A 19,765-nucleotide genomic window follows, 5' to 3' on the forward strand; every position below is an offset into this window, starting at 1 on the left:
ATTAGAGAATACCTAGCAAAATTTACAGCGAATTGACTAGTAATCTAGTTTGTGCTAGACTAGTAATCTAGTTTTGGTGTTGTGGTCACTGGGATCTCCGGACTAAATGGAATTTTATTTCGAAATTAAAAAATTTAAATTTGCCTACCAAAAAAAAAAAATAGAAATTGTCTTCCATTAGTCTTTCGAAACTTAATTTTACGGTTTTAATTAGTTTCCAAACAGAAATTTTGTTCTAGAAAATTCGGCATTAAAAAATTTGAAATTCATTTGCAATTAATTTTTTTTAATATTAAATTATCATGATATTTGACAAGTTTATTGCTCAAGAGTGGAACAAAGAATGAATAACTAGATGATTACAAATTGAAGGTTGATAAAGAGATTGTAAGGATGGACATAAAAAAAAAAAAAAAAAAAAAAAAAAAAAAAAAAAAAAAAAAAAAACCTATTCGGCACAGATTGTGCTTCAAAACATTATAATAAGTAATATAAAAAAAAATATATAGTATTAATTATTCAATAAAAAACAGAGAAAGATGTGTGTAAAATTCCCTGTATAAAAGCTCTTTATAGCTCAAGTTTATTGGCGCGAGCAAATCTCATTATCAATTTATCACTCTCTTCTTCTCTCTTCTATGAACTCCATTTTACCTCTCGCTTCTTCTTCTTCATATTCTTCTCTTTCAATTCCTCATTCTTTATCACTATCTAATCCTCTCATCAAAACCTTCTCGAAGCTCCGAAATCCATCGCGGACTCTTCTCCGAAACACTCCTCGATTCACTCGTCGCCGGAGATCCGATCGATCTACGATCACCGTCATGTCCACGAAGGATCTCCGAACGACACCGATCGAACTCGCCGACGAGGCTGATTTCGGAAAATTCGTCTCCGACGACGACGACGACGGAGGTCGAATCTCAATCTGCGGCTTTGGTTCATTACTCTCCGGTAAGTACCGTTCGATTTCATAATCGTAATTTGTTTGTTCGATTGTTTTTTTTTTTTTTCATTTAAGCGTAACGCGATTGTTCGACTAGAGAGAAGCGCGAAGAGTACTTTTCCCGATCTCGTCAACTTCAGAGTCGCTAGATTGAATGGATTCCGTCGAGTCTTCGCTCACGCTGCTCCGATCTTCTTCGAGCGTGGAATCGCCAAGCCAGAGACGAAGGTTTATTCCGATTTCTGTTTCTTTGATTTATGCGATTATGAAAATTTCGCTGAAATGTGAAGCTAGTTCTAGTATTCCATATCTTTTTTAATTTATTCCATTTTTGCTTAATGTTAAGATTACGAGACGTGTATATCTATTTGTATTGTCTGTGTTTCTATGTTTTAGTTTTGGAACTTTAAACTAGATAAGAATCTCTGAGCTTGTTATTTTGATTTTAAATTTATTGTCCATGATTGATTTCCTTTTAAAACTCATAATATCTCGATTTCAGATAAAAAATCTGAGAATTGATTTTCATAGTCATACGATTCCGAAGTTTTTGGTTTCAAAAGAAAGTCGATGTTATTATATATTTTAAGTTTCCCATGAGTATCATTCATCAGAGATAACCTGATTCAATTTCTATATTTATTTGTTACAGTTGAAGCTTTGTGGATTAGTGGTTTTAGGTTTGAGTTATGCTTTTTTTTTATTATTCAATGTTGCAGGAATTCTCAAGCTTGAGTGTAGAACCTTGTGAAGGAGAGAGCCTGATTGTCACGGTCTTCGAAATAAAAAAATCTGATGTACATACTTGTTATATCTCTTGATTTTTTGGTTTCCATTTGTAAAATTTTGATACTTAATTTCGCTTGTTATTAACTCACTATCTTGATTTACACTCAGATTCCAGCGTTCCTCGAGAGAGAACATGAATTTCGATTTCTTGCAGTGAGTGTCTGAATTATCAACTAAGCATTTTAGTTTTTTAAGTACCAAACATGCTTATGGTCAACATTTGGACTCACTTTCCTATTTGGAAGGTTCTGCCTGAATCACTGGAAGGAAAACTGTTTGATAATCCAGCTGTAAGTTGATATTAAGATCCGTTTCTTTGGATATGCGTTGATTTTGATTAATTTTATTGGATTTTCTGGGTAGTGGATTACTCTTATTGGTGGTGTTTAACAAAATGCAGGTTCTTTGCGCCCGTTATAGTGATGAAGAATTTTTTCAAATACGATGCAAAGGTGTGTTCTGAATTAGTTGTCTCTGAAGTTCGCGAGTCATACAACAAACATTGAAGTCAATCTGTCAATTTTTTTTTATTTGTTATGTTGGTTTATAGGAAGCAAGGATGTTTATTTTGAGCTCTACGGGCGATTCAACATCGATCAGATTTGGCGCGATGATATCTTACCATGCCGTACTTATCTTCGGCACTGGTGAGTCTCACTGCATACTTTTTTTAGAGTCACTGTTTATCCTCAACGAGGTTTACCATTTTATTCAAGCAGAACATTATATATGAAAAGGTGTTTCCATGTTATATACCTTGCCATCAAAATTTCTTTTCCAAGTGGCTCATTAGGAGTCATAAATATTTCAAATAATTAGCAAACTAGCCCACTAAAACTAAAAAATTTCTAATTAGCCAACGTTTTGTAAATTTTAGGTAAATAGCCAACATTTTATACGTTTTAAGTAAATTTTAGGTAAATAGCTAACATTTTGATAAGGCATTTCAATCAATTTACGATTGTAAATATTTGGTCATGGCGATTTACCAAAAACTTACTAAAGGTTGGCTAAATTGCAAACCAAAACTGTAAATAAGGCTATATATGTAATAGACCCTAAAAATTTACGTTAAACACGAATTGACACGGTAAATGTTCGTGTTCTGGTTTCTCATGACTCAATCGATTCTTGATCTTGGCATAAGATCTCATCTTGATTTTGTTGTTTAAATGCACCTATTCCCATAAGCAGGGCCGGCCTTGGGCTAAGGCGAGCTAGGCCCAAGCCTAGGGCCCCAAAATTTGTAAGGGCCCCCAATTTTTTTTTTTTTTTTTTTTTTTTTATTATTAAATGAACGAGGCAACAAGCCTCTTCCGCCTAACCTAACGACGCGAATCACGCGACCAAAACGAAGAGCCCCTGCGAAGAGCTTCCCCTCCGCCTCGGCGACCCATACGAACGACTCCTCCCATTAAAATTCTCAAAGCTTTCCGAAGAATGTGCTGATGGTTCTAATTTAGGGTTGTTTGATTATGAGACTTTATTTCCAGGGGCATATGTTTAGAACCTGGTAAAAGTTTGGGGCTTTCTGGCGAAAAGAAAGCGCGACTGTTAGTTTTCATTATCAATTTTTTATAATTGATTATGTTAATTGAGTTTGGCACGAAAAATCTTAAGTTCTGCGAAGAATGGATAGTTTTGGAGGCATATATTTTCTATTGATATGTGTAGAATTCGGTAAAAGATTGGAGGTTTTTTTTACTCGAGAGGCTATATTTTCTACTGATGTGTGTAGATTTCGGTAGTAAAAGAAAAAAAAAATAGGGCTGTTTGATTAAGGGACTATTTCCAGGGGCATATGTTTAGATTCTGGTAAAAATTCGGGGCCTTTGGAGTAGTTAAGTATTAGAGACATATGTATATAATCTGGCGAAAAGGAGACTATAATCTGGTGAACATAGCTCACTGAAATTTCTGGTCTTTCCTTGTTGGACTCTCTCGGATTAAAGACATCTTTTTTAATTCTCCATACTTTGTAGATATTGGTTGTGAAATAGTTTTTAATGCTCACTTGATGGATATTAGAACACTGAATTAGAGCAGCCAAGAATGAAAAAAAAAATTAGGAGATTTAAATGGTCTGGGACGAGACAAGGTGGGGTAGCTCAAGTGAGTTTGAGTCATAAATGGGAAACCCGTCTTCGTATTTTATTTTATGAATAATCGTCTGTATTGTTTCTTGACATATTTTTATTGACGATGGTTATGGGTTTTTTTTTTTTTTTTTTTTTTTTTTTTGTGTATGTGTGTATTTTTTTTTGTGAGATTGAGATCGGTGCTTGTGGGAATTTTTCTGTTTATCTTAGATTTGTTGTGGGTCTTTTTGGCTCTCTGATATCAAGGCTAGACTGAATAATAATCCTTGTAAAGATGAAATCTTGTGTAATTATTGTTGGGTTTTCTCTGGCTGTTTGAGAGTTTAGTTTCGGTTTCTTTTAGTGCTCTCTTATTAATAGGTTGTAATGAATCTTGCAGCTTTGTACAGCTTGCAATTGATTTAGGTTTTAAGTTTCTCTGGACTTCGGTTATTTGATTTGGTTTCGTGGATGTTTTTTTTGTTGTTGGAATCTGTACTGGTTTTTATGTATTACTAATATTGCTAGATGAAACAGCTTCATTATCCTTAGTTGGGTTCTGATTTTCGTTGTTGATGAATTAGCTTTTTGCGTGTGAGCATATTTGGCTACAATAATTAGAATTTGTATTTGACTATGCTTTTTTTTTTTGCTACATCTAAAAGTGCTAAGTGTGTTATGTTTTGATGAATGAAAAACTTGATTATAATTTTTTGTTTTATATTTAATTTTTTATTGTTATCAAAAGGCCCAAAATGTTTATTCGCCTAGGGCCCCGGATGAGATCGGGCCGGCCCTGCCCATAAGGCTATCTGCTTTCAAAAGAACAAAAATTTATCGTCATTTTAATATACCAGAAGTTGGTTATGTTCTGTTCATATATATGCAGTGTGTTAGCTGCAAAAAACTTGGGAGAATCAGCTTATAACAACTTTCTAGATCACACTTTTCTCGGAGATCGAAAGACGAGCATCCGCGAATATTTGGCCACAGCAGGTTCGGGCATTATGGAAGAAGAGCCTCCGGAATCACTCAAAATCAGGTATGGTGGTTGAAAGTTGGAACTTGAAATTGAGATACATCGATTTATTACCTCTTATATTCTTCTATTCTGGATCTTGTACTAGTTTATTCTATTATAAGAATTTTATAATTGTACTTGTTAGTTTTCCAGTCTATTTGATGCAAACAGAGAAGGAAAAAAAAAAAAGGGAAGCTAGTAGATCTAGTCTGGTGTAATGTTTTTTTAGAATATCTTCATATAAGTGGTGAGTGTTGGATTTATTTATTTACAAATAGAGTATTTGGATCCAATTTGTTTTCATCATTTCACTAGTTAGTTTTACTTGGAGGCGTATGTGCTTTATTTCCAGTGTTGTTTTTACGTGGGGCGTGATTGAGAGTCTTTTTTCCGAGTCCCTCCTTTTCTTTTGTAAATATGACTTTGGCCTCTGTTTATATAAAGTGTTTACTGTTTCTAAAAAAAATTGTGCTTTACTTCCCATTTATATGTCGGATTACTATATTTTAGTTATCTATCGTCAGTAATTAGGAAAATTAGGGGTTTTCGATAAGGTTTTAAATCATGCAATTAGATTTTTAAATTGTCTTTTATTATTCCGAGTTTAGATTAATTAATTGTGTTTTCTTTGTGTAATATGTGTATTTAAGATACTTTAAGTTAATAAAAATAGCCAAAAATCAATCATAGTGTTTCAGTGAAAAATTAATCATAGATTTTTTTTTTAACTCACTGCAGTGCTAAGACACTATTATTGGCAAATTTAGTTATAGTATCCACGGTAGTCTATAGTTTTATAAACCAAATTTATATGTTTACAATAAGAAGGTAAAATCCATGATATAAAAAAACTTAAATTTTAAATATGAACAGTACTAATAGTTCCATTACCATTCATTTTAAAATATGAATGGTAATTACATTTTATCATTCACTTTGAAGGTGGCCAAAATTATATTAAACAACTCATGGATATTAACTTTGCCAACATGGTCAAAATCATTATATAAACTTCTCATTGTCATCAACTTTGCCAAAATCGTAGAATGAGGCCGTAAAGATATATAGAGAACTCTTTACATTCGGCCACACCATCGAACTGGTTTTATGATTTTTTTTTTTTTTTTTAACGGATATAATTTAGTGATTTCAGCAGCAACTTTTAGTTCCTTGAAGCGTTATAAATTGTTATTTTTTATTAAAAAAATAGCCATTTTTCAAATTTTAATAAATTTCTGAACCGAATTAGATTTATTTCAATAAAAAATATTGATAATTGTACTTTCCTAAACTGGCGTTCTTTCTTAGAATCGTAGTATTATATATCTTTTAAAATCTAATTACACGAATGATGTGAAAAAAAAGTAAAAGCAAATAACTAAAGTGAGACTCGTAAAGTTCTAGTATTCACAAGCCGTACATTTGCATAAACTCTAAATTTCAATGGTATCCCTTTGCTGGCATTTTTCTAGATACAAATCATAATTTTAGGCAAAACAATTAAGTGTAAAACTACAATTATTGTTCTTTCTAAATTGCCTTTTTATTTTATTTTCCATCATGTATTAGTTGATTATCTTTTTTTTTCTTTCCTTAAAGCATAAATAAATTGAAAGAAGAATACATAAATATGATGTGGGGTAACAAAACAAGGCTTCTCTGTCTTCAATGAAAAACTTGAGGAGAAGCGTAGTACTCACTCTCGTTGAAAACCGGCCTCAAGTCTTCTTTGCACATGAAATCGAGAGGGAACGAGACGAGGTGTCCCCGAACACACTCCAATCTCTCCGAAGGGTCGGCCTCCTTGGCGTCCCCGTTTCGGAATGTGTCGAGCTTCGCCGGAGCAATCCCCAAATCAATTGTCGTGTGCCCAAACTTTTCCCGCCACGAAGATATGCTTTGCCTAAATCCCACTCTGCCAAAACGCATTTTTGTTTTAACCATTGTTATTGCACATTTTCCCTGTTTGGATCAACATGTTGTAGTGCACAACTGGTCTTTTGTTATCATTGTTAACTAAAATATTTGTGATTTTAGCTGTAAATCTGTACATTTGGATGAAGATGAGAAAACAATACAGTTTCATTATTCTCCTTTAGTTAGTTTAGTAGGCGTACTTTTATGATTAAAATAATTTTATTCGCATTATATTTTGGCATGATAAAGTTCAATTTACACGAACAACTTCATCAGATTATTGGTTTCGATTCTAACGTGATTATTTATCTTTGATTCCCAAACTCTCGCAAACTTTGATTTCGAAAAAGCTCTAGTTAGTTCAGAATATTATGATGATATCACGTCCAAATGGAAACTCGCTCGTCAATTTCCACAATTTAAAAGCTATACGGCAGAGCAGTATTTTATTACTTTGACTACCATGTCTTAGATCAGCCATCTTGTTATTTCTAACTTTTATCAACTAGATTTGATAGATTGGAAAATTGAATTAGAAATTTTAAATGGAAAGTGATCATGTAGACATACCTCGAGTGCATAAAGTCGTTGGGTATGCAAGAGAAAACATCTTGGTAGATCGCAGTATTTGTCTGCAACAAACAGTACAAATTTATGATCCAGAATAAATTAATTTTTGTAACTCAAAATTGTAAGAGATAAAAATAAAATTTACACGAGCTTTATGCAAAAACTCATCGACCTCTAGTTAGTTCTCTCATCAAACTCAAGTTTTCCACGGATTGTCCATTCAACAGAATTGAAAGCATAATGTTTAAAAAAATATTACATACCTTTGCAGTTGCCATCCATATATCCCTGTACGTTGAATGGGCGACCGGATCGATGATTTGGCTCATCTGAGAAAGAAAGGGAAAAAAAAAATAGCTGATATTACAAACAAAAATGTCCATTTCTTTTTTTACTCGTGAAAAGAGGGAAGTTTTTTTACGTAAAAATAAACAGACCTCTCCGGCACGAAGACCAAGGTGCTCGGACCACAACGACAAGCGAAGGCTCGAAGAAAACTTCCCGGCTTTCCACGGTTTTCCTCCCATGTACGAGTCGACCATTTCTCTATCTTCAATAAGAACTCCGATCTGAGGAAATATTATAACAATGTACGTGTCTCGTTAAGTTACCTAAGCAAAACTTTTTTCCGACAGTTATTCCAAGACTTAATACCTCCGAGTCTCTCGAGCCAAGCAAACTTCGATCGTTAATGTTAGCCGATCCTATGATAGTCGTACAATCATCAACAATCATGATTTTGCTATGTACATACACCTGCATAAGGAATATATATATATATATATATATATATATATATATATATATATATATATAAATGCTCGATTAAATTTTAAACGCGCAAATTGCATTTGCATACATTAAAGTTGGCCAATAAAAAAAAATAGTACCTGACTTGTTGCTAAAGGACCACCCGCAAAAAGATTACCATAAGCTCTAAGACCGTAGAAAGATATATATTCGTGTGTTTTGGGACCAAGCAGTTCAAAAAGATTATGCAGTATTGAGTTATTTCCTCTACATATGGTTCGATATTGCCAATGCAATATTGCTCTCACCGAAGCTGCCCCGGCATCGTCCAAGCCCCCCTGTGACATGAATGTAAATAAATATTTGATGTATATGTATATGTATGTGTATATATATTATCTTGGGAAAATGTGAACCTGGAATCCGGGTAGAAGTGGTATGACAACAATAACCCTGAAACACTTCTGATCGTAATATGCTCGCAATATACGCCGGAATAACGCTTCTAAGACACGATTGCGTATGATCTCATCAGCTGAAAGACCTGATATGAAAAATTGATTCTGGGAGAAATGGGACAGATTTTATGTGGTGTCAGCGATGTTTTTTTTTATTTCAAATTAAATAAATAAGTAAACGATCTAAACCATTACATGTACCTCTATGTAGATAAAGTGTTCTGCTTTCTCAATGAGAGAGCAATAAGCATTATGAATGCTCTCTTCGGTTTGACTGGTTCCAGCAGACCATTGACTTACACTTCTTATAACCTGAAAATCAAAATCAACACTCGATGCTGAGGAATTCAAAGCTTGTACAATTTGATAAAGAAATGAAAATTTCATAAACCACACCTTCTAACTGATCTTAATTCATGAAGAGGCTCACTAGTTAAAATTTATTTGATCTAGACTTATTTAGACTATTTTGCCCTTGAATGACACTGTTTTTTTTTATTGTTGTAGGAAGGGTATTTTTGTCTATTTTAGATTCAAATGTCTAGTTAGGATAAAGTTTAACTACTGAGGCTATTCATGAGTTAAACCCCTTAGAAGGTCTATTTTACGAAGTTTCCCTAAAGAAAAGCAGTAGAATAAAAAAAACACAATTATTTTTATTAAAAAGTTGCTGGATTCCTTGAGAGTCAAGGCTATAGGGCAACGGAGGTCTCGAAATTGTTGCAATGGTAAACTAACGGTAGATTTGGCACGGCGATACTCATTGAGGTGAAAATTTTTGTCCAATAATATTTAGGAAAAATGGTATGAAGTAGTCAATTCAAACTATATGACTTTTGCAAAATAACCATAGTTTCATTAGGTATAGCAAAATAGCCAATTGAGAGTACATGTTTTCATTAAATTTAATCCTGCCTCGATTAATTTTAATTCAGCCTTCATAAAGCTTACATTCTGTCTTTGTAGTTCATTGGGATTAAATTTAATCCAACCTAGATTGATCTTACTTGGGCCAGTTTGCTTATAGTTGACAAACTATGGCTATTTTGCAAAAGTTTAAGTTCTATTGGGCTATATAACCGTTGGACCCAAATATTTATAGGAAAAAAAAAACTCAAGTGATAGTAAAAATCCACCTGGCATCGGCATGAAGTGCGAGGACCAACTTGTCCGGATTCATCTGCAAGACCACCCTGGTTTCCACGCTCTTGTGTCTCCCACCACTCGGGATCCGGGCGTTTCAGGCCATGTTGCTTCACCTTCTCCGAACCCAAATTTCCATTATCGACCGTATCAAAGGTTTCAGCAAAGTCCCTCATCGGCGTCTCCGATTCCAACCTCGACTTCCGGAACGAGAAATTGATTCCGTTAGGAGCAGCGTTTGACCCATTTAATTTTACTTCCCCGTTTGGAGTGCTTTTACCATCGGCTTCCTGAGGCAAGAGCAAGGGAATATCTTGGCCCAGTGATCTGGAAGAGAAAGAATCTTGTCTTTTGAGTCCCTTGCCGTTAACATTCGCTGCATCAATATCCATCTCTGGGCTTCTTCCCATGTAATGAGGGATGACCATGTGATGCTGAGGCATCAGTAACGGAATTGTTTGTTCATACGGGGCTTTATTTCTCTGAAAAATAAAAATACACAAGTTCTATTAAATTCGATTCCTTATTTATACTATGCAAACTCTAATATACACCTTACCTTTGCATAGTTCCAGCGCTGAACAAAGTGCCTAGCAATGTCTCGACAAGGAGGTCCCCATAGTGCACAATGGACATCGTGCCAAGGCATACGCGGATATTTTTCACGATCCAACTCATCTTTCATTGTGTCTTCCCAAGAATTTGGCTCTGATTCCCTAAAAAATGTTGCAAACATGGGGAATCAAACATCAGTAGAAAAAAAAATACCAGACCCCTCTACTTTCCATAGCAGGAATTCAGAAATCAAAGCATAGAGCAGCTCTCATTGAAAATAAACTTTAAGCTTCTCATGACTAGGTAAGTTCAAACGAATCAAAGACCATCTAAAAGTTCTCAAATATATCTTGTACGAAAGTTCCCACCAAATTCAAAAGGATCACATCCATCCAGAAGAAATAATAATAATAATAATTATAATCTTCTCACCTTGGGTTATAATAGTCCTTTCCAGGCCATATCAGAGGAGGGAAATCACCCACTTTGTGCTCAGCTGTATCATAACGGCCAAAGCATAAATCAAGTCCCCCGATAAAGCAAATCTGGTAATCAACAATGACAAGTTTTTCATGGTGGGACCTATATTAAATCCATTGTTCATATTAGAAACTGTAGATAATCCAATGAATATAAGAGAAAATATCAATATGCCTGAAAACTCCAAAAGAAATTTGCAAGATGACCTGCGTACCATAAATAGACACCAGTCGAAAAGTGGTCTGGGTAACGTAGTACCCGCACATTCTCATGGATACTAAGCAACCTTTTCTTGCTATAAACACTATTTATCTTCAATGCAAGGGCAACCTCTTTGTAGAGAAGAATGTAAATCTGCAGTAAAGTACTTAGGTTTGTGAGCAAAGAACAAAACAAGCCAGCACAGATACCAATACAAAACTACGATCTTCAAACTGTAGCTTGACCAAAACAGTCAGTATGGTGATAGAATTAACATCACATTCAGAGAGAAAAACGCTTAGGAATACCTGAACCCCTTGCTTAGCCTTTGCTTCAAGCAATGCATCAAGCCTAGCGGAAGCATGAGAACTGAAAGGACGGCGTAAATATAATTCTGGGCATAACCACCAACCACAAATAAATATCTGCATGAGATTTTCAGTTGTCAGAGAACCATAGTGTTTATATTGCTAAAATAATTCAATTAAATACGTCTCATGCTGGAAGAAGAATAAAAAATAAAATATAAAATAAAAAAACAGACCTCTGATTTTGCGTCCTCAATAGAACTAGCAATAGCTTCAAACGCAGCCTGGCCATCTACAAACCACTGAGCCTGACTACCATCTTCAGTCAAACCTCTTGGAGGAGCATAGGATCCGAACCGATGAGGATGACACCACCCCTCAGGAGGCCTAAGTCCAGCGTCGTTAATAGAAGCTACCCAGTCTTTAACTTTAGCACTACTCTTAGCTCTCAATCTAATATCCCGATTTCCACATGTAACCTTAAAAAATTAATCACAATTTGTTATAAAAAAAATGTCTCCATCTACCACGACTCCAGTTGAGAAGCAAATAGAAAACCAGCACTAAGGAAAAGAAAAACACGGAATTTCAAAAGAAAGATAATAAAAAAATAATATATAATACCGGAAGTTTTGTGTGTTTAGCAAAACAGCCAAATTTTCGATTTTTAGTAAAATAGCCGATGTTTGACAATGTCTATAAATTTTTGCGATAAAAAAAAATTACACTGAGTACAGTGTAAATTATTGGCGGAGGTAAAAGTTCAAGAAATTTAATGACACCTGGTACTTGAGCATTTTTTTAAAAAATTGGATATTTCACCATTTCAGACTAAACTTTGCTATTTTACAAATTTATTACTTTCAAATGACTATTTAGCTACACGACCCATTTTAAAAAAGATCAGCCATGATCCATATTAAAGCTTTCTTTAAGTTATCAAATGTTGAAAGAACATATAACATCCACAGCCTCGGCTTCAAAATAGATTTGTATGTTTGCTTTTGTACATACACATTAAATGGAGTTTGACCACAAGGTCCTAGAAACTTTTGTACTGATTTAGTAGTTTAATATGGAACATTGATTCAATCCAATATACTTTATGTTGTTCTAACTAAGTTAGCATAATGTTTATGCCCAAGAATCTTGGGATTTCAAAACAGTAGATGGCGCAAAAGAAAAGAGGGGAGTTTGAAGTTTGAACAGAGACTCAAACCTAAACAGAGCGCCTAGATTGAGCTAACCTGGAATGCATGGCGCAAGGGGTTTCGCTCTTTCACTTCTTTTGCCAGTGATACTCGACCCTCTCCATTTCCGTCTGAGGCTGGTAGTACATCAAAAACAATAATGTCCAGAGGCTGAGTGTCAAAAGGATCTGCCAGCAAGGCTAAGAAGCCGGGTTTTAATACAGCCCAGACCTGCATAAAATATATAGTACAATGTCAAGACAGTAAAATATTTTTGAAAAATGCAATAAAGTAACCTATCAATGTTAAATGTATCTGTTTTTTCCTTCTTCATACTTCACCTAATTCAGACAAAATAAAAGATCAACAGCGGAAGCAAAACAATTACACAAGTTAGTTTATTGAGTAGAATCTGCATATCCAACTTTTTTTTGTAATTGAACCAGACTTGAGTACATCTAAGATGTAAAAAAAAAAAAAAAAAAAAACGGAACAAAGGGATTATGTAACTCTCATTTAAAGGAATACCTTTTGCCAATTGTCATTGCAACAACTGAGCCAATGGCATGCACTAGCAGCACAACATTTCCTAGAATCCTCGTGGCGGGGAATATTTGGTAGATGCTTAACCATTACAAAGTCTTCTTTTAGCTTAGGACCATATTCAGGAGAAAACGATAATTTAGAGACCTCCAAGAATCTGCACACCTGCAGAGCATAATAGTTTATGATGAGTGTGTGTACAAGAAATAACTACATTGAACCAGGTGTACTTTTTACTTAAAAAGTTTAGCACAATGTAGTTCAACAGACTGTAAGGTATCCCACAATCAGGTACGTAAGAAACTAAAATCTGCAAAAGCTCGAGTATTTCAGTATGTCTAAGTGTGTGTTGTAATTCATTTTGACCTGAAACTTTTCCACACAAACTTTACCATAGGAAAGCAATATTTAGTACTAAGTCTGCGGGATTTAGTGCTTCCAAAATGATTACAATCCTACTTCAGAGAATGAATTAACAAACAAGCACACCTCTCTAGAATTAACGATGTCCATGTTTCCAAGAAAGTGATTCAGATACCCTTGCATTGCAATCTTTGCTCTGTCAGACATGGATTCCTGCCTTCCCAATCCTGGCCGGATAATCGGCAGAGCAGCACTTGATGGAACATCTCTGAACAAGAAACCGGCCTATTAATTCACAGCTACAACAAAATTCCAGGATAAGATTGATAAACTCTTGGTCAACTGAAAACTCATAATGCTAAAGGCATTGTCACCTGTTCTTGACACTTTCAACGGGATGCAGAGGAACAGTTTCATCATCAGCATCATCGTCGTCTTGTACCACTGCTGTGTGATCTCCTATTCCTAGATTTTGAAGCCATTCTTTAACCTTCGATAAAATGTTCCAATAACAACTAGATCAATATCCAAGCCTTCATAACTGAATAAAGAAAATAGCCATAGTACATTGTAGACAAAATGTAACTTTCATCGTTACAAGCTAGCTTTTAGATAAGTTTGGATCAAATGTGGAAATACACACCTGTTCTTGTTTCTCGTGAATCTCTTCGATAAACACACGTTTCTTCAGTGCAAAATGCAAGTAAAATACATGTGCAGCTTTCTTCAACAATCGCCACTTAAACTAGTCACCAGAAAATACAGAATCAGAATAATCACAATTTAGAACCGGAAGGTGATCAAAGAGTTACAATCATGTCAGTCATTATACAGAAAAGAAGAAGAAAAAAATTACATATTCTAAATCTAAAACTATGAAGCTCTGACAGCGAGCAGGGTAAATGAATGATAACTAGTTCATTTTAGCTTGATATATAGCAATTGAAACATTGATCGCACAGAATATATTCTATAAATGTCTCAGTTTAAGTACCAAATTCCAGTAACCACTTTCCAAATTTTTCGGCAACCAAAAACACCTTCCACACATTGACATTATCATTATCATTTACATTATCCAATTTCCTTCGTTTTCTCGGCAAACCAACCAGAGACGTCAAAATCAAAATACTAAGCAATTGAAATTTGAGTAAATAATTACTAAATTATTGTAGCGAAAATTGAGATCATACACTACAGATATAGGCCAACAGACACAGACGCTCGAGAATACAACACAGCCTGATTAATAACGATAAAAGAACGAAGATCGATCGATCCGAACCTGCTTGTATTGGAACTCGATCGTGTAAGAGAGAAGCATAGGACTGATATCGCCGGCGTCGGGGCGTGAGACTTGGACGATCTTAGCCTTCGGAAGCTCGTCGAAGATCCTCGCCGGTTCTGGACGGACCGCGAAGGAGAACGAAGAGACCGCCGGCTCCGATTCCATCTGAAAGTACCGAGAAGAAGAGGAAGAACCACCGGTCCCGGCCGGGCCGATCAATTGCTCCGACTCCATTATCTCTCCGATCGCCGCCAATTCTCTTCTCTCTTCGGATAATTTCGAATCCAAGCAATTGGCGATAGAGAGAGAAGGAGTTTTGATAAGCGATGGCTTCTCTAATCGTGAAATTTGAAAGGAAGAGCGAGAGAGAGAGAGGGAGAGAGAAAATCTGTTTCTTTGGCTTTATTACGACACTGAATTAAAAATTAAACGAAAATAAAATAAATAATAAGAAAGAGAGGTCAAAAACGTGGAAGTGTTGCAATCAAAACGTGGAAGTGTTGCAAACTGTACGATACTACTATACTAAGCTAAATTTGATTAGAAATGCTTCTAAGTAATGTTTTTTCACCTAAATAGCTTAAAAAATGACTCGACTTATCTCATATAATATAACACATACGCCTTATTTTACTTTTAACCATTTTTTTCAATAATTAGATTTTTAGATTAGAATGTTAATGTAAGAATCTATAGTGACTAAATTCCTAACTCTGCAAAAGAAAATAATACAATAAGTCTAATAAATATTTTATTTATAAAATAAACGATATATTGTATAGTCTTTTTAAAACAGTAAAACTAAATTTTAGCCGTTAAATAATTATAAATTAATCACTCATTATCACATCATCAAATTGACTAATTATCACTCTTTTTATATTGGCTAAAATGCAATGGGAGATTTATGTGACTTCGTCATTCGTAATTTTGAAACTGTAATAGACTAAATTATTGTAGAAGTAAATAATTCGCAAATCACTCTTCCAAACTTAATCTCTGATACTTCCACGTTTCCACGTTTCTCGTATTTAATTAGCACTTAACGGAGACTTTTCTTATTGGGCATCACAGTGATAAAGCATAACCTAAGATACACGTGAAAATGGTGAACACAATCTTCACCACCCAAGTCTCAACGACCTTAAAAAAGGTAAAGTTGGAAAAATCATTATATACGCAATGTACAACGGTATACTTGACGAACCAATGACAATATTTGTACAGAACCATTTACTAATTCTGAAGCACAAAATATAAAGATAGACACAGAGGAGATACTATGCTCGTTTCATTAAACAAATTAAGAATCCAATCTTTCTCAAAAACACATAAGTTATATAACGAAAACAAAATTACTGAACTTGCTGAGTTCAATATGTTTTATAGCGAAAAATCTAGGGTCATTTAACAGAAACATAAAAAAAAAACCAAATCAACTTCTACATGATGAACCAAAAACAAAACAAAAAATTTGCAGAGCGTTTTAACATGTACGGCTTTTACGTTCTTCAATGCTCGGCTCGGAAATGTCTACCTTGTTCACTTCTTGGCTTTCTTGGGGGCTACCCTGAAAATAACAAAAAAAAAATAGGAAATCTCGGTCAGATTCAATCAAAGTTGAAACCATGAAAATGAAATGGATATTCGAGACTTACTCGGCAACAACTGGGGCGGCTTCTTCTGGGGCAGCAGGAGCGGCTTTTACTCCGGGTCCCTATCATTTTCAGACCATGAATCAGAAACAAATAAATATATGTGTATATGTAATTTTAGAGAGAAACATATTCTTAAACTTAATAGAACGTTGATGAAAACCCTCAAGTCAACAGTTAAAAATGTTCTTCCAAGTATTAAATTCTTGGGAAGATCATCAACTAACAAACTTGTATACTACGTGAAAGAAAATTAGCACAGAAGAAACAACATAACCCACTTCACTTAACATCATTACCCACCTCACAAGCAAATAATATTTGCTAAAGAAACAACCAAGGATTATAGAATAAATAAATAAAACTAATCACAGATCAACGAATATAACCCCACTTCACAAAACATCGTAACCTGCTTTAAAAGTGAGAAGCATTTGCTGCAAAGTTCCGAAAACCCTACCAATTAGCTTAACTATTAATACCCACTTCACAAGCTGATAACAACAGCTATAAAACCAAGGAACTTATATCAAACTAAACACAGATTAAAAAAAAAAAACATAACCCCACTTCACAAATGATATGATCCTAACCTGCTTTAAAAGTGAAAAGCATCTGCTGCAAATTTCCGAAAACCCTATTTATCTTTAAAAGATAACTAACCAATGAGCTTAACTACTAATACCCACATCACAAGCGAGCTACAAAACCAAGGAAACTTATATAAAACTAATCACGGATTAAAAAAAATAAACATAACCCCACTTCACAAGTGAATAACAACACACGCAACAAAAATTTACCTGAGCAAACCGTTCCTCTCTCCTGGCGTGCTTTCTCTCACGGCTAGCCTTGTTCTTGGCACGCTTGGCCTCGAACTGGTCAGAGAGAGTCTTCTCTCTGGCCTTCTCGGCCTTGGACTTGTGGATGCTCTCCATCAAGACCCTCTTGTTCTTGAACACGTTACCCTTCACCTTCATGTACATATCGTGGTACATGTGGCGATCAATCTTCTTGGCCTCTCGGTACTTGCGAAGAAGACGCCTCAGAACACGCATTCTACGCATCCAAAGGATCTTTGTCGGAAGCCTCGCCTCTCTGGTTCCCTTACGCTTACCTTTTAAAACACACATAGTTTTAGTCTTAGAGAGAGATACAAGCATAGATGCAATTAGACTAACGTAATTAAAATTCAGCTTGGAACTTTCACGATTGTGGCATTTCGGTGCCATTGCATCATTTTAGGTCCTTTCCAAGGAAAAAAAATGTGAAACTTGAAAACATGTTTACAAATATATATGTATCTTATTCATTCTATCGTATATTGACACTAAAAAACCTAAATTAAATTCAAACAACCGTAAATTTTCAAGGAATTACTTTATTTCAATGCCACTTTGTCAAATTTAAAATGATTTATTATAGCTTTGTAAATTCGATTAACGTAATCAAATTACGGCTTGGAACTTTCATGGTTGTGGCATTTTGGTACCATTGTATCATTTTTGGTCCTTTCCGAGGAAAAAAAAAATGTGAAACTTAAAAACATGTTTACAAATATATATGTATCTTATTCATTCTATCGCATATTGACAACTAAAAACACTAAATTAAATTCAAACAGTCTTAAATTTACAAGGAATTATTTTATTTCAATGCCACTTTGTCAAATTTAAAATAATTTATTATAGCTTTGTAAACACGACTCAAGTTTATTCGGAGATGAATTTCTGCGAAAACAAAATACATTTTCTAGTTGAGGACCAAAATCATTAACTTATTTTAGCCAAAAAAAAAACCTTAAAATTATATTAAATAAATAAGAAATGTACCGTAGCCAGAGTGACGACCCTTCCTCTTGGCCACTTTCATCCTCCGGGCACGAGAGCGAGAGTGGATCTTGGTTGGCTTCCTAATGATGAAACCATCCTTAACCAACTTCCTCACATTTTGCCCTGTTCATAAAATGATTCCACAATCCATGTAATAAGCTCTCTAAACAATCAAATATATCACAAAAAACAGATCATAAGCTGAGAGATTGAGTTCAATAGGCTTGAATTCTAATGATTTCACAAAAGTTTCAGCTTAATTTCAGAGTGTTTATGGAATTCGAATCAACAGCACAGAATCGGAACTCTTCCACCGCGGATAAGCGAATGAGCAAACCCTAAATTTCACGGAGATGCGACGAGTTCAATAGGATTCGAGAAGAGAGGAGGAGAGAGAAACTTACTGGAGTTGGCCATGGAGATTTCGCTGACCTCGTTCGGGTCGAGCCATACCTTCCCTTTCCCGCACTTGAGCACGCTCGCGGCGAGACGCTTCTGTAGCTTGAGCGACACCATTGTTGCTTCAGGTTTCTCTCTCCTCCCTTTCGCTCCAGTCTAGGGCAAACAAACGGAGACCACAAAAAAGCTTTATAAGCTAGGGTTTTATTTTGGGTTGAGACCGAGTTTGCTCAGTGAGTGAGTTCGGTCCGAGTTAGTAACGTGTGTTTAGTGGGCTTATGAGCTCGTGCCAGCTATGTCATTGGGCTTTTGGGCTCTCAGACCCAAAGCAGTGAAGTAATGTCCACTAAGGTGGATATATTAAGAAGAAGAGAAAATAAATAGGGCAAATGTAAAGTAAGATTTTTTGTCTTGTGAATCTTGTAAGGGAAATGGAAACAATATTTTTTGACACTTCTATTAGTAACCGTAGATATGAAAGTATACAGTTATCATAAATTGTAGGTTTATAAGTCTACAAATAACAATAATTGTAGATATATAAATCTACAGTAACTAGTAGAAGTGTCCAAAAACATAATTTGCCTTATTTTGGTCAAAAGTATCAAAGTTACTACAAGTTGAGGTCATTTCTCATCTTGTAATCAATGCAAGAGTTGTTTTTTTTAATCGAGTGCTTGTTGCAAATAGGTCCGTCCATGAGACAATAAATGATCATGAATTTAGAGAATAAATTTTAAGGTCGATTTAAGATTTCGGAATGGATTTTGTAAAATTTCGAGTTGGACTCGAATGATTTTAATTTTTTAAATGAGATTTCGGTGAATCCTTGAGTACTAATGAAAGTCTCGAGAGTGGAAATAAATTATGAAATGCCTCGAATATATTCCAAATAAATTATAATCAACGAGCAAATTTCCCGGTTTATTTTCTAAATTGATTAATTTAATTATGGATGATATATTGAGTTTTACGAATCAGTGGACCAATTTGAAACAAAATAGAAATTACTTTGGTGGCAATTATGAAAAGAAAATTGAGAAAGAGGGATTTAGTAGCAATTTTCTTAGGTCTTATCATATCTCTTTTACGCCACTTAGAATCACATATAGCCATTTAACTCCTTCTATTTTGACACATTTTCACGCAATTAAGAAGGGAAAAAAATATCGCTCAAGTGATTATGGGAGAGTGAGCGAGCAATCGGGGAAATTCCGAGAGAGGGGGAAGGCAAATAAATTTTCTCATTTTTCAATGAATGACTGAACGATTTGTGATT

General features: G+C 34.9%; 3 protein-coding genes across 4 annotated transcripts; 1 reads left to right on the forward strand and 2 right to left on the reverse strand.

The window, feature by feature from the left end:
• Positions 1 to 555: 555 nt before the first annotated feature.
• On the forward strand, positions 556 to 5,129 carry LOC149392737 (uncharacterized). Its single transcript, XM_089616389.1, has 8 exons — positions 556 to 954; positions 1,044 to 1,174; positions 1,666 to 1,743; positions 1,844 to 1,888; positions 1,981 to 2,025; positions 2,136 to 2,187; positions 2,286 to 2,382; positions 4,703 to 5,129. Exons 1-8 carry the CDS (start codon positions 639 to 641, stop codon positions 4,866 to 4,868), a joined length of 930 nt encoding a protein of 309 aa, XP_089472515.1. The 5' UTR covers positions 556 to 638; the 3' UTR covers positions 4,869 to 5,129.
• A 1,070-nt stretch (positions 5,130 to 6,199) lies between these two features.
• On the reverse strand, positions 6,200 to 14,978 carry PLDP1 (phospholipase D P1). 2 transcript variants are annotated; one of them, XM_089616863.1, is made up of 20 exons: positions 14,598 to 14,978; positions 13,956 to 14,057; positions 13,687 to 13,802; positions 13,439 to 13,580; positions 12,935 to 13,114; positions 12,464 to 12,637; positions 11,453 to 11,695; positions 11,217 to 11,333; positions 10,922 to 11,061; positions 10,660 to 10,809; positions 10,232 to 10,388; positions 9,666 to 10,154; positions 8,731 to 8,841; positions 8,488 to 8,634; positions 8,212 to 8,409; positions 7,976 to 8,077; positions 7,759 to 7,890; positions 7,585 to 7,650; positions 7,322 to 7,383; positions 6,200 to 6,749 (listed from the first exon to the last, which is right to left on the reverse strand). In XM_089616863.1, exons 1-20 carry the CDS (start codon positions 14,832 to 14,834, stop codon positions 6,500 to 6,502), a joined length of 3,315 nt encoding a protein of 1,104 aa, XP_089472989.1. In that variant the 5' UTR covers positions 14,835 to 14,978; the 3' UTR covers positions 6,200 to 6,499. The 2 variants fall into 2 exon arrangements, with proteins under 2 accessions (XP_089472989.1, XP_089472990.1); XM_089616864.1 differs by lacking the exons at positions 13,956 to 14,057; positions 14,598 to 14,978 and having other exon boundaries at positions 13,439 to 13,611; positions 13,687 to 13,783.
• Positions 14,979 to 15,857: 879 nt separating this feature from the next.
• On the reverse strand, positions 15,858 to 18,684 carry LOC149392739 (large ribosomal subunit protein eL19y). Its single transcript, XM_089617145.1, has 5 exons — positions 18,492 to 18,684; positions 18,088 to 18,210; positions 17,059 to 17,372; positions 16,259 to 16,317; positions 15,858 to 16,170 (listed from the first exon to the last, which is right to left on the reverse strand). The coding sequence occupies exons 1-5, from the start codon at positions 18,601 to 18,603 to the stop codon at positions 16,143 to 16,145; spliced, it is 636 nt and encodes a 211-aa protein (XP_089473271.1). The 5' UTR covers positions 18,604 to 18,684; the 3' UTR covers positions 15,858 to 16,142.
• Between the last annotated feature and the right edge of the window lie 1,081 nt (positions 18,685 to 19,765).

The sequence above is a fragment of the Urtica dioica genome, chromosome 6 (assembly GCF_054948205.1).
Source record: "Urtica dioica subsp. dioica isolate 48M chromosome 6, U.dioica_male_clone48M_v1_H2, whole genome shotgun sequence".
Taxonomy (NCBI): Eukaryota; Viridiplantae; Streptophyta; class Magnoliopsida; order Rosales; family Urticaceae; genus Urtica; species Urtica dioica.